Here is a 14,441-nt window from a genome sequence, read left to right as displayed (position 1 = left end):
AGTCGACATTTTTATTATCTTATCGTAGAATTCAGGATTTACCGTAGAACTAAAATTTGAATTCGAGTACGGCAGCATTTCGAAGACGCGTGGAAATTGCCTGATGAAACGGGTGAAAATTTCTCGACGGAAAGCCCCGAGTTGTCGACTTGATAACGTGAATCGTTCTTCGGAGATCGACGTGCCGGGAGAGAAACTAAGAAAAACATTTCCCCCCCCCCCCGAGTGCCGATTAATTTTATAACTCACCTATCGGAGGGAGCTCGTCACTAACACGCAAGAATTTGGTTCAATGAATTGCTCCGTCCATTTCGCGGTTTATCAGTAGTGCGCTCGCTCGCTAATAGCCGGAGTGTGCAAAACTCGTGAAGCACGGAGTGATTTGCGAGATTCACGGCGGTTCTGCGAGCGCAAATAAAGGCAAATGCGCGGCCCGCGCGTTGATTCAGGTCCAAGACCGAGGATATCGAGAGAATGCTGCAGATCGCGCGGCCGGATGTCGACCCTGTGACCCTGCAGACCGGCAAGAACTCGACGGTGACCTCCAGCGAGAGCAAGAAGTACACGAAGAGGAGGTACACGGACTCGAGGCATCAGACGCGCCACATACCGGACGCCAACACCCTGGCCGGCAAGACGTCGTTGAGCGCGACGGCCGCGTCGTCGATGACGATGTCGTCCTCCGCCGCCTCGGCGATCACGGCCACGCAGCGGGTGCCGGCGCAGTCGGTGTGGAAGAGGCGGGAATTGATCTCCAGTGCTCCGAAGGACAGGGAGGGATATTTCTGAGCTCTCACTTTCGCGCGATCGTCGAGCCGAGAGTCGTCGAAATCGATCGCCGCTGAATTCGCAGGCTGGGATTCAGACGGACTTCAGACGGACGCTCATCGGTCACTGTTGAGAGCATGATTATCTTCGATAGCGACGATAAAACCGTTTGCTCCACCGTGTACAGGGTGTCTCAGACGGGATTGAATTAATTGGATCCAGAGATTCTCGGAGCAATTCTCTCGGAGACAGCTTTCAATAGTCAACATATCTTTGTAATTAATGCCCGAAATAAATGTTCGTTAAAGCGAAGTCCACTTGAAATAGATGGAAGGAAATCATTTTTCGTTCATTCATTCGGTCGACCGAAGCTTGGTTTGCGAGAAACGCCGCTTTTTCGACCGTATCATTGACGCCTCGACGTTCCAGCCGAGGAAAAGTTAACTCCAAATTGCTCAGCGAATCTCTCGGTAAGATTAGAAGTCTCGAGGTCTGAGATATCCTGTACGAGACAGTCCGGCTTTCCGGAACAACTATGGACACGCGTCGACCTGGAAATCGATGCGACTCGAGGCCACCCGGGAAAACCCGGGAAAGTTCGCAGGGGGATGCGGGCGAATTTCCTTTTCGTCGGTCGCTTCGCGGTCGAAAACGTCGGTCGTCGAATCGTCGATAACGAGGATAATATTCCAAAACGCGGCCTCGCGTCACTCGAGAGGGGAAGTTCCGAAAGATTTCGCCCCCTCCTTTCTATTGAACTCCGTGAAAATCCACCGTTCGGATGAAAGCGTCGCGACCGTGCGGGATTTATCGGTGGATCGTATATACTCTCCATAAATACGCGCGTAGGCGAGGCGGGTGTATCCCGAAGCGAGGGGCGGCATGCTTTGATACTTCTGTATACCTTCGCGGAGACGGCGACGTCGCTCTACGGCGCACAAACAGGAAGGGCTAAGGGAATATGCGGGTGATACGCGCTTGCGAAGGAGGATAGCTCATCGTATACCGGGACGGTGTGTTTACAAACGTTCGCGTATACATATTAAGCATGCGAAGCGTAAACCGTCCTCCCAGCTTATCTCGCTGCTCGCTAAGAATACCATCGATCGGGATGACGGCCGAGGAAAGAGAACTCTCTCTCGAGAGAGAAAAAAATAGTCTCGCTATCGAAACGCTCGTTCAACCTTACCGGGGAATTGACTCACCATGTGTACACCACGGCGTCATGTTTTTCTTACCATTCCCTGGATTGAAAATTACGCGATTTTCAGTCTTACACGTATGTAATGTCGAAACCGTCATAATTATACCCGTCCTAATCATAACCCTACTATTATAATTAGAGTTACTATGCAATTTTCCGTCTTATGCGTACATGCATAAGCTTGAAAATCGTGTACTTCGGCCGACCAATCAACGTGAACTTCTGACGATTCTGCGGAGAAAAGTTATACAATTGTTGTTTATAGATTTTATTATATGTTTACTTTAGTATTGCAGAAATTATTGTAAAAATGCAGGTTGAAGTATATTAGAGACTCGAGAATGTCGAGAAACTCTCGGTCTAGCGAGTGGTAAATTATATACGATGCAGTGTACACACACACACACACACACACACACACACACACACACATAGTCGGTAAATTGAATGTTGCAGCGCTTTTTCCTCGATGAGTTTTCGCAATGCATCTCGTACATTTAAATGCGTTCGATTCCTCCTTCATCCTAACTTCATTATCGACAGAATATAACAAACATCACGGTAAATCGACAGTTCGCCGCGAAATTCCACAATAAAAAGAGAAATCCCCTCGGATAATCGACAGATGTCATATTTGTGTCGCTTCGAGATGAAATAATTTTTTCCTGAATTTAACACATCGTCGACCGCGCGAATCATGCCTTTTACCAGACTTTTCAAGCTTCATATTCCGTAAATCGTACCATATTTTGACCCGAATTTTTACAATAATTCTTGCAATACTAAACGTACACGTGGAAAATTCGAATTCCGGTCGACGAGAATACGCGGTAGCTCGCGGAAACGTGACGATAGAAAAACTTTCGGTACTCGATGAAACGCGAGTTTCTCGAAACCGCTTCCTCTCTCGCAACGCCGCCTTCACTTACAGCGCGCCGACCGTCGCCTCGCACCGCGATGTGATTCATCCTGTCGCGACGTATCATCGCCGTCTCCGCGCGGCAAAGGTGCCCCTTACGCTCGATCAAGGCGCGTATCGGCCAGCTCGCGTCTCCGTCTCTCTCGCACAGCCGATTTCGCGATTCGGTCGACCGGGGTAGTCACTGCCGTTCAGGCGTGGCCTGGAAAAGTGTTCCTCCGCTTCTCGCATCGGGTATCGTGGGTGGTGGTGTTGTTGGTTCCTAGACTACCGTCCTGCCGGCCGCGACGACGGAACGCGCATTCTCGCGGCGGCAGTCTTTTATCGACCGTTCGCGACCAGACCTTGGCAGTGCTGGGAACGGCTCGGAAGGACGGGAAAATTCGCATGGGATGCATGGTGAAACGTTACCTCTCTCTCTCTCTCTCTCCCTCTCTCTCTCTCTCTATTTCTGTCTCTCCCTCGCGACTTTCCCCGCGGAACTACCGATCATCGCGAGATCAGCGTCAAGCTCTTGAAATTGTTGCCGCTCGCTGCGTCCGCTTCGTTCGGCGGCGAACGATCGAGAATCCTGAGAAATCAATTCGTCTTTTTATTTGCTCTCCTCTCTTCCCTCCACTCTTCATTCTCTCTCTCTCTCTCTTGCTCTTTCATCTACGACGAGACTATTAGCGTGAACTGTCGTGAAGAACGCGTGGCTCGAAATTCAAGAGGCGCCGAATCATCGTCGTCGTTTTCTATTCGCAATGTCTCTCTCTCTCTCTCTTTCCCTCTGTAAGCTAATAAATGAAAGTTAATTTTTTTACCACGCCTTGTACTTTATTTCGACCTCGTCATAGATCAGGCCTGTCTTTAAACGGTTGAAGCGGAAAGTTCCATCAAGTTGACTTCTCCTTCTCTCAAATTACCGCTGCTGTGTGATAAATGGATATCTTGATATTTTTTATACTTACTAAATATGAAAAAATATAGTATATCATATTAAAATATAACATATATTAGCCTTTTATTAATATAATATATATATTATTATATTATAAATTATAATATACACTACATTATATTAAAAAAAAATTATACCAAACAATCTTTGACTGTCACATGAATTACAATGCTTTCAAAAAATCCATCTCAGAAGAATTCCTCACGAATGTGTTCCGATTTAACAATTCGGAAGTATATGTAATGTTCGTTCTCAATATTAACGCAGCTACTACCTTGTTGAAACAACAAGGATAAGAATAAGAATAAGCTCCGAGATAAGATGAGGCGCGTCATCATGTTATCTTCGAAACATTCACACGTCCCCAACGTGGCGTCCCGGCCGACGCAAGTGATGAATATTTAACTTGTGTAAAAAGAGGAAGGCGGGAGGGGGGTCTACGACGGCAACATGCGCCGCCGCAAGAAGTTACGCGCGTGCGTTTCTTCTCTCCCTTTTCTTTTTTATTGAAACTCGTTTATTATTCAATATCTCACGTGCCGTCTTGGACAAGCACTTACATCACGGTCGTCGTCGATAATATCATCGAGTATGGTACGAACTTTACAAAAACAGCCGACTTAACAAGTACAGATAGGTGCAGATGTGACGAACTATATTCGGATCGGATCGGAAAGTCGAATGTCCGCGTGTAGGTAGTAGATAGGTAGATAGTAAAAGGTAGGCAGGTAAGTATGTACAGTGTATAACGATTACATGGTCGATCGGCTCAGCGTCCGAGACAAGTCAGTAGTAGAGGTTAACCGTTAATATTATCCCCGTGAACAATAACAACGAAGTTTTATCGTAACAATCTCGGTGTCGTGGGTCGACGTGAGAGAACGCATTAGCGCGATGATAAGCTCGCGCAGACGTAAAGACAAGCGCTTGAGAGCTGTCCTATACATCGGTTCGAACTGCGGAATATTTGTGCTTTCATAAAAAAAAATTACAATCGATATTACGTAAAATACCTTGGCTTTTATCGGCATTAGTTAAGATATCTCACTCAATTTCGAATATCTAAAAGCTTTCCAATAACATTGGTCAACAAATTTCGTATCATGAATTGTATTCTTTTTGAATTTTAATCTTTTCCATTTGTGTTTATATGTTAAAATACAGAAAATGATAACACAAAATTATATAGCTACAATAATTCAAGATGTATAAGTCAATAGTAATGTGAAGATAAAACAATGGAACGTATTTTTACTATAATTTCTTATATTTTCTCGTTTCATACTGTCAGAAAGAAAATGAAATTCATCTTAAATAATATATTATTAGGCGTCTTTTTTAACGACCTCGAAATATAAAGGATGTTAGAACGAAAGAATAGAAATAGCCTCTATCTTCCTACACGAAATTAAAACACATGTCTTATTCATAAAATGTTACAGGACTTTCGTAAATATCATCTCAAGGTAAAAGTTAGCTTTAAAAAGAAAATTATTTCAAAGGCATTTTCCTCATATCACGAAAGCCTCGAGTTTTCCTCCGATTATTGTTTACTATGCAACGGCAATTAGAGATAAGTTTTGAATTTCATTGTTAGATCTGTGATCGATATCACAAAATTAACAAGAATTAAAGATTCAGAATACAATTTTCGTGTTGACCAGTATATAATCATTAGAAATGAAATATATTTGATTTTTGATCTCACGTCGGGACGGTTTCTCATCCGCGAAATGAGACGATATAAATGATCCGCACGTGCAATTAATCTAATTAAGAGATACATTTTTGAAAAAGCGCCGCTATCGCTGTACCTCGAAGTGTCAGTCGAACGAATGAGCGGGTAATTTCTCGTTCATCATAATCGTCGATCAGTCTCTCCCCGTGGACGTCGATTTGAAAGCTCGTTTTTGCCCGGCGCGCGAGATCACCCTCAGCTAATTTTCACGCTCATTATTGCGTTATATGCTCGCCACAAAGGTACACACGGGGAAACTGGGTGATCGTGAGACACGATCTCGCGGAGGTTCTTCGATAGAAAAATAAGAAGAGCACGTATACTGAAATGTACTTAGAGAGCGCGCGCGACTGATCTCACTGTGTTCGCCTTGCCAAAACGGTAAGGTAAGCCTACGAGACTTAATTCCTAGGTTTGATTAATTTCGCGCCCGCGACGACCGCGCGCATAGGACGATGAATAAATTAAATTTCGAGCGTGGACACGCGCGAACACCAGCGACGCGCTCGTTCGCAAAGTGAGATATCCCGAACAGCGTCGTAAATATCTCTCCGCGGGAATTAAAGGGACGCGATATCAAGTTCCGCGGACAACAATGCAAATCACGACAGGAGGAAATCGTACAAGCGATAAAAATGTATGATACTACTCGGCGGCGTGAAATGAGGGATAATGAAGGNGGGGGGGGGGGGGAAGGGGAAAAACGCGTCGCGATCTGCTCGAGGCAAGCCACGCAAGCGACGAACTTCTATCCTCGCATGCTCAATTAAACATATATATGCGGATTTATATATATATATATATATTTCTTTCTCTCTTTTTTTCTATACATATATTATTTTAAAACAACCACTATAAAATATAAATATATTTATATATTTATATTCACGTATATATATATCTTTTTTTTTCTCTTGCCGTTTCACGGCTAGCTGCCTACGTAGGGCTGGACGGATGTGATGCTATAATGTGAGTTCATCTTCCTTTCTCTCTCTCTCTCTCTCTCTCTCTCGCGACCAGGAGCGGCGAGTGAATACTACTAAAGTTAATAACGCAAAGCGAGGAAACACGAAAAGAACGGGAAAACGAGGAGAAAAAACGTATCACGTATCCTGCGATTTTCACGGCAACCCGTTATGCCGAACGATAATAATCAACGATCGATCTCCTTACGGAGAAGGGATTTTTACTTGTTCTATTATTATAATATATAATTTTCGCACACATATATATATATAAATCTCGATTTGCACTTCCGATAACTGCTAGTTTAATTGAACTCAAAGTAAGTATTTAAATAACTCCGTCTATACATTAAAGCCCAATTCATAATACGGTGCTACAGCGCTGAATTGATCTTGATTAACCAATACTGTAGATATCGGTGCGACCGGTTTTTCCTCATAGTTAATAAAAAATCAACGTCTCTTCGTCAAGGATCGAATTATATTATGCGATACTTGCTCATCAATCGTGTAACTTTTAAGGGGCAATAATTCCTACGTAATGAGTGCGATATACATTAACGTTATTACCGCGGTAAAAATGAGCGATAATACTAAACGTTAAAAAGTACTTGATCGGACGGAAAATTATTGATAGTTCTAACAACAGCAACAGCAATAATAATAATAATAATAATAGCAATAATAATAATAATAATAATGTGTTATTATAACACTGATATTTACACAATAGCTCGAAGAAGTCTTGCGGTGTTTACTAAATTCGGTAACGGTATATTGCCGTGCCTGTGTAAAAATCTATACATATTGCATAATACCTTGCGACCTCTCGATCGAGAGATCCAAAATATCTTGTGGATATCGTTATTAACAGTGGAAATTCCAGAATTAAACAGACGACACCTAATAACGGCGGGAATGTATAGCTGTAATAGTCATATTGACTCTGCGTGTAACAACAAACGAAGGGATCGTGCTGCAAACTTTCCGGCTTAATTAAACTTTGACACTGAATAACGTGCTTAATTGAATGATAACAGCAAGGGTCATTTATCGGGGATTGAATACGGCTGCGCGATTAAACGCTTCTCCGACCGGACGCGACTGAAATGAAATCATCGCGCGTTACATCGCAAACGAGATTGTTTTTTCCCAAATTTCTTTTCTCTTTTGTATCTTCCGCGTCGTTGCGAGAGACATTACGTTGGAAACCTGATCCCGCTTAAAAACTCCCGACACGTGGCTAACGCATCCCTCGATGCGAGCAATAAGTGAATAAAGGATGCAAAATAAAAGATCAAGAGCAGACTGGTGATCGTGCTTTGTAAACCGTGCGCGTGATAAATTTTGCATCGCTCGTACCCTTTCGCGTGCGGACTTTCACGGGGAAAGCAAGAATTCTCGACGATCGCCACAAGTCTATTTTTCGTTTGTTATCAGTTCTTTAGTTTGGCGCGCAGATGACGGTGTACTAACAAGACGGGAGAACGGAATGACGTGTGTGTACCAGATCGCAAAGTCATGAAATAATACGCGTTCTTCATCTCCCAAATTCGTTTTCTTTAGCTGAATATACGATAGAATTTTACAAATTCATTTTCACCTCATACATCCCCTTCTTGAAAATCACCCGAACTCCGCTCTCACTGCAGATTCAGCGGAGATGACTGGTAAATTTATTATTCGGCGATTATTGAAACTTACAATTACAGTGGGAGCTTTATCTAGTGTGTTTTTATAGATTTCGATCGCGACTCGATATTTTCTCAATGTCTTACGGTTATACATCTCTCTTCCTCTCTCCCTTCATTTCCACTCACAGTCACCATTCTATTCTCCCGCCAGTACCTTTATAGTCCACCAGCCGTTCCTTGCTGATTCTCTCACGGGTGTACATCGTGTAAAGGTATCGTAGAAAAATCGAAGGAAAGTATGACCTAATACTTTACAACATAGTCGTCTTAATCGATCGCGCGTCTCACGTAAATTCGTTCGATATATTACTCAGGTAGTTCCCTGGAGTCCCGGCGAACAGCCCGGACCCGTTGGGCGGATCGATGTTATTTACACTCCCTTATCGTGTCTCGCAACTAATGTTATTCCAAGCTCACGGGTGATACCCTCGGAATTCATTAGCGGCCCCGTCATCGGCATTGCAAACAACGTCGTCCAAGTACAAGCGGAGTTGTCGGTTGCCGACGGACCACCCTTCCTTCGCCGGGTCGATCGCGCTTCCGACAAAATGCTACGGTATTGAAGACCACCTACCATTAACGAAGCGCGCCACGTGGAACGGACTTCGAACCGAACGTCCTTGTCGCTCCGGCGACTCAACATCGTAGTCGTCGTCGTCGATCTCGCTCAGACGATCGCCGACGAGGTAATCGGCGACACCGTCGTCCTCACCGTGCACGCCTGGCCACAGTCACGTAGGCAGACTGTGAGGCAGAGCGTCGCTAAACCTCCGTCGAGTGTGTCTGTATACGCACTTTCTTCTGGGAGCCGTTCCTGGACAGAGTCGGGCTGTGCGCCGAGAAGCCGGGATTATGAATGCCGAGGGGTTTCGGCTTCTTCAGGGAGCTCCTGAGGGGCGAGGCCGTGCTGGCCACGCTGCCGGAAGTTGCCACCGACGCCATCGATCCGTTTCCGGCCCCTCCGACGTAGGGCTTGCCGCTGGCGTCTGTCATCGAGATCGTACCACCTGCGAACGAAGATGGGATTCATCGGATTAATGTGATCGCCATCGTTGGCCCGTGTCAGAGGATGCCTCTCGACGAGTTAACGTACGCAGGGAGAAATTAAAAAAATTGTACTAAATCCAAAGTAATCTTCTCTGTATTTACACGGAGAAAAATAATTCCGAGAGACTGCGAATTTTATCCTGTCGTGGTAAATTAATAAGTATACGGGATGTTTCTTGAGTATAACAGAAAAAAACAGTTGAATTGAATTAAATTGACAATAAACGAGCCGAACGCATTTCAGTCGAAGTCGAGTAATTTATTTTTCTCCAATTACGTTCGGACGAGCGATAATTGTTAGAGAGTAGTTCAATCTAGCTAGGTTTTGGCCCTAAAGAAAACGATCGAAAAGAATTCAGATCTAGAACAATGTCGAAAAGAATTTAGTTTAAGAAGAAATTATAGGAAATAGCTCGCGTGCAGGATATTGCTGGAGTGTAGCACGGAAGATTCTTATTTCTTCCAAAACTGAAAATGTCATCACCGAGCGCTGCGTACGCGTATCTGACGCATCGCTGAACGTTATAAAGGACGTTATAAACGTTATAAAGCATACTTATACAGCATGCATACACAAAAGAAATACATGGGGCGCATGTATGAGCTACATGTCAGCGACAGAGGAATGTCTTGACTGGAGATACAGACCGCCGGATATCCTTCGGAGTGCATGTCTCTCTCAAGATACCACCGGATATCCTCCGGGATACGTATTTCTTGGATAATTCGGAATCGACGTTTCTCCGAGAAGAAACTCGCTGCTACAGCCGAGTTCTCGGGGGATGAAATAAACGAGAGAAAAGTATGTTCATCAATTAATCAGTCCCAAACAGATTACGCTTTGATGGAAGGGCTTACAGTTTCGAGGAGAATCACGGTATATACCAGGGTCTGTCTCGACTTTCTCGCCGAAGAGAGATCGACTTGAAATTGCCCGAGGAATCGATTACTGAGAAAAACAGCCTCGAATAGCTTCGGCCGTCCAAATGTGCCTTATCTTAGAGCCTTAGATAGGGAAAATTCCAATAATGCTTTCCACTTCCAGATAGGATATTTCGACCCAGGCGTACCGTACCTACATTTTTTTTTGTGAGTGTTGGTTTTGAGGAGAAACGACAAGTCACATAATACATACAGAGAAGCGACTGGGTTCGATATATCGAAAATCACTATCTTATTTGCACGGAAACTTGAAGCAAGCAATGAGTAAGAAAGTTCAACTGTCAAGAGGTCAACCTCTATGATTAGTCTCAGCAAGAATACCTTCCCTGTATTGTTTTGCAGTTTTCTCGTTATAACCTGGCACGTCGAGAAAGGGTTCTATATCTAATCATGATATACTAAAATTATATGACAAAAATATATCATAATTTCCCGGTAATCTAATGCTCTTAGTCGCGGTCGCTAAACAAAATAGCTAGGGTATCGATCGCGTAACTTTCCCCCTAGGACGGAAGCGTGAAAAGTGAAAAGTTTTCAAATTAGAAAATCTACATCTTTCACTAATTCACGCTAGAGGGGAAGATTCATGATCAACGTGGTAATGAATCTTTTCCTCTAGCGCAAACTCGCGTGAAAGGTGTGGATCTTCTAATTTGAAAACTTTTCGCGTTTCCTGAGGGAAAAGTTACACGATCGGTATTTGGATCGCGTGATTCAAATGGCCAGTCAAATCATTCCAATGACGCTCTTCTCCACTTATAACTAGGACTCCATTCCAGACATCCGAGTGGCCTTATCTGAAATTTCCCCTCGTAAGTCGCAGTATTCGGTATGTACATGATACATATGTACAGCGGGACGCTGCTGCAGCGTTCGCCGCACGAGAGTGGTTCGCGAGAGGAGGAAAAAAATCACTCAGCTTTACGGTCGATCGTAAAGTGAAGCTAAATCGGCGAATTACGGTGGGTGGGTTCGATAGCGAGTCGCGGGGGGGAGGAGGAGTCTCTTTTCATGCGGCGACGGGCGAAAATGCGCACGTGGAGAATCGCCGTGAGCGAAGAGCGCCGCTCGGTGGGTGCTGCCGCATCGCCGCGCCGTTGCGGAACACCGAGCAAATTCGGCGAGACATCGCAATTTGCCGCCAGAACCTACGTGGACGGCATCGCCCCTGCGTACATCTTCTCCACGAGACCCCCAATAAACGCAATAGAGCACGGAGGCCGTCGCAACCACCGCTGCCTCCCTCGTCATTTTTTCGTCCTTCCATCCCCGTCGCGCATCCACTTACGCGCCCGGTGAGCGTTCTCTCCTCTCTCTCTCTCTCTCTTTTCAAATTTTAAGTAACGACTATTAATACGGGTCTCAATTGCATTCGTTTGCTTTTTAAATTTTTATATTGACTCCAACGTTCGTGACCAACGTCGGAGCAATGTTGGCGGATCTGTTTGCCCGGCTCAGGTCAGACGATTAATGCAGGTTACAGAAAAGAGCCGCTATAATGACATTTTGCCCTGAACGATCGCCTCGCGCGAAACCATTATAGTGACGTCTCGTCCTAAAAAAAACGTTTAACGGGAAGCCACGTCGTAATGGCACGTAGTGATCGGAAAGGTTAAAGCATCGGCAAATACGACCCACGCGACACACAAATCACTCTAATTTTAGGCGACTGAAACGGGGCCGCGTATTTCGGTGTGACCCTTAATTAGGAAAGTCGTCTCATTCACGGCGCGCGAACTAATGCATAATAAACGGAGTTTTAATCTCGCTCGCTGACAGGCCGTATCTTTACATTGTGTCATTCCACGGTTTTTAAAGCCTGCAACGTCAAGTATGCGAATATAACTACATATAAAATTAAAATTCTACTAATGTACTGAGAGAAAAAATGCCTAAAAAGGTAAAAATATTCATTCGGTGGATACTAATAACGTATTTACTTAAATTTAAATCCTCTTACTTAAGTAGATTAAATTGATTTCGCGAAAAGTTACAGATTTAAGAAAATATATATTTTCTCATTTGAAAAAACCTTTTTCCTAGTATAAAAATATGCAAAATCATATAAATAAATGTGCTATTGATACCTATCGAATAAATCTTCCCTACTTTTTACATGTTTCTTCTCTCAGTGCGCAAGCCGTTCTTTTCAGGGATCTCTCAAAGCTGTCATTTGCCTTTGAATACTTGATCGGTCGCCAGCGTTCACCAACCTTTATCTTCCGCCAGCCCGATGGGCGCGATGGGATACATCGGTGGGATCATATCGCCGGTGTCGTCGCGTTTAATGCGGAACACAAATCGCGTCAACACGACGGTGGGGGCGCAATTTTGCGTTCAACCAACGTCGCGCGCTTTGGGATCGTCGCGCGTTGATCGCGTCAAACGACATTATCCGGTTAGTCATCCGATTAGTCGGCGCATTCTCGCTGCCAGCGCGATAACGAGGTGTCAAAAGCGTGCGCATCGTGTCGCAATAAACGCGACTTCCGGCGACCGTCGCGAGAAAATTTCGATCGGGCCGTAAACGGTAGATTCGGAGAAATTGAACGGCCACATTCTCGCGGTCTTACCGTTCGTGGGTTGGTGATGCTCCCGATATCCTGGATTATTTATAGTGGCTGCACGGGGATCCGTGACGACCCTAATCTTGGTCGGGTCGCCGCCTCTTCGGGCATAAATGCCCTCGTAAATGGCGGACACCAGCACGCCGAAGTTCAGGACGATGGCAGCCAACTGCAACGACAAATAAGAACGTTCGATTTACGGTAAAAGAGCGGGCGAAAATTCGGTCGCTCGATATCGGGACGGGATTGGCTCGAGAGAGTGTGCCTCCTCGTCTCGTGCAAATTTAACCATTGTCAAGTCTGTATTCGACTAATCGAGAGGTCGATCGCCACGGTATCATCGTTCTCGCGCTTTCGTTCCGGCGAGAATCTACTCCGGGATTACCTCGGTTCACAACGGAGGAAGGGCAAATCTAATATTAACAATTATTGCAATCGACGAAATCGGGACTCAGGCTCGGCCTAACGCGGGAAGGTCGACTGCTGATCTAGTAGGTTTAACACGTTCAATGCCGTGACGGTTACCGGAGACCGGCATTGTGACATTGCGTCTCAGTGAGTCACGTATAATAATCTCTCGGAATTTCTTAGAGCGGAATCTCATTCAGAAAGTAGAGAGACCACCGATAAAAAGTCATTCGAGTGACTTTTTGCTCATATATAGTGAATTCCCCACCTTGAAGTCGTCGAATGAATCTTTTGAGCTCCACCGCCACAGGAATCAGTTTAAACGTCATTTTGATTCTACGTCACTAAATCGCACTTTATCTTCGGCAACTCAATCGCCAGGAATGTAACGCTGGATCAGTTTTAAGCGCTACTTCGACTGCGTATCGAGACGAGTTACACTGATTTACCGTATATCTGCGGCGACTCAGTCGTCACGAACACGACATTGGACATCAGTCTACGCGTGTTACTTCGGCTGCCTGTCACGAGGCGGAATTACATATCGATTCACCGTATATTTGGCGATCAATTCACCAACCGTCGGCTGAGCCTCCCGGCACGATCGACGCGGCAATCAACGGCGGCGGCAGTCAACGCTATCGTCGCGTCGAATATCCCACGACGAATAGGCCCATTCGCTGTCATTCGCTCGGGGATCAGCTGCTCGCGTCACAAATGAGAACCAAACAGCGCGACACTATCCGAGGCTCGTGCGAAAGACGCCGACGTGCTCGGAGTGCGAACTCCGAGCCGCGAACCTCTCATTTATTTCTCCTCCCGCTAATTGGCACGCGGAGACGTAACTGGGACACCGTTTTTCCGATTCGCCGGCCTGTCGCTCTCCCGTTGAAAACACACCGGGATCACACCGTGATTTCACACACGCCTCGCTCGGGCGCGCCCACGAGATCGCGAGAGACTTCTATTATCCCCCGAGGGGGAAGATCACATATTCCGGCGGTATACACCCGTCGACGTCGCGTCGTCGTCGTCGTCGAGCGAACGAGGCAAGTACCCTCGTGAACACGAGACTCACTCTCTCTCTCTCTCTCTTTCTCGGAGGCGAGTCGTCTGTTCTTGCACGGCGTGCGCGTAACTACGAGGAGAGATTGTCGTAGTATCGACGACGAGAGAGGCAGCAGCACATAGGTGGTGGACGCACGGTGATGCGAAGGGACACCGTGAGGCAAGGGGGGAGGGAGGG

At 45.5% G+C, this 14,441-nt stretch overlaps 2 protein-coding genes across 5 annotated transcripts in view; one reads left to right on the top strand and one right to left on the bottom strand.

The window, feature by feature from the left end:
• The window catches only part of LOC106744012, a 34,865-nt gene extending 31,040 nt beyond the window's left edge, over positions 1-3,825 (top strand). Inside the window, exon 12 of the mRNA XM_014618395.1 lies at positions 450-3,825. Within this exon, the coding sequence (XP_014473881.1) occupies positions 450-789 (340 nt within the window). The 3' untranslated portion in view covers positions 790-3,825. The remainder of the gene's footprint in view (positions 1-449) is intronic.
• A 2,588-nt stretch (positions 3,826-6,413) lies between these two features.
• Positions 6,414-14,441, bottom strand: part of LOC106744017 — a 47,337-nt gene continuing 39,309 nt past the window's right edge. For all 4 annotated transcript variants that reach the window (XM_014618403.1, XM_014618404.1, XM_014618405.1 and 1 more), the window contains 2 exons: positions 12,794-12,956; positions 6,414-9,238 (listed from right to left, as the gene is read on the bottom strand). In XM_014618403.1, coding sequence (XP_014473889.1) covers positions 8,994-9,238; positions 12,794-12,956 — 408 coding nt within the window. In that variant the 3' untranslated portion in view covers positions 6,414-8,993. The remainder of the gene's footprint in view (positions 9,239-12,793; positions 12,957-14,441) is intronic.

This window comes from Dinoponera quadriceps, unplaced genomic scaffold (genome assembly GCF_001313825.1).
Source record: "Dinoponera quadriceps isolate SergipeBrazil2010 unplaced genomic scaffold, ASM131382v1 scaffold1252, whole genome shotgun sequence".
Lineage (NCBI taxonomy): Eukaryota > Metazoa > Arthropoda > Insecta > Hymenoptera > Formicidae > Dinoponera > Dinoponera quadriceps.
Note: the sequence above shows the minus strand (reverse complement) of the source record. Positions and strands in the feature narration are given on the sequence as shown.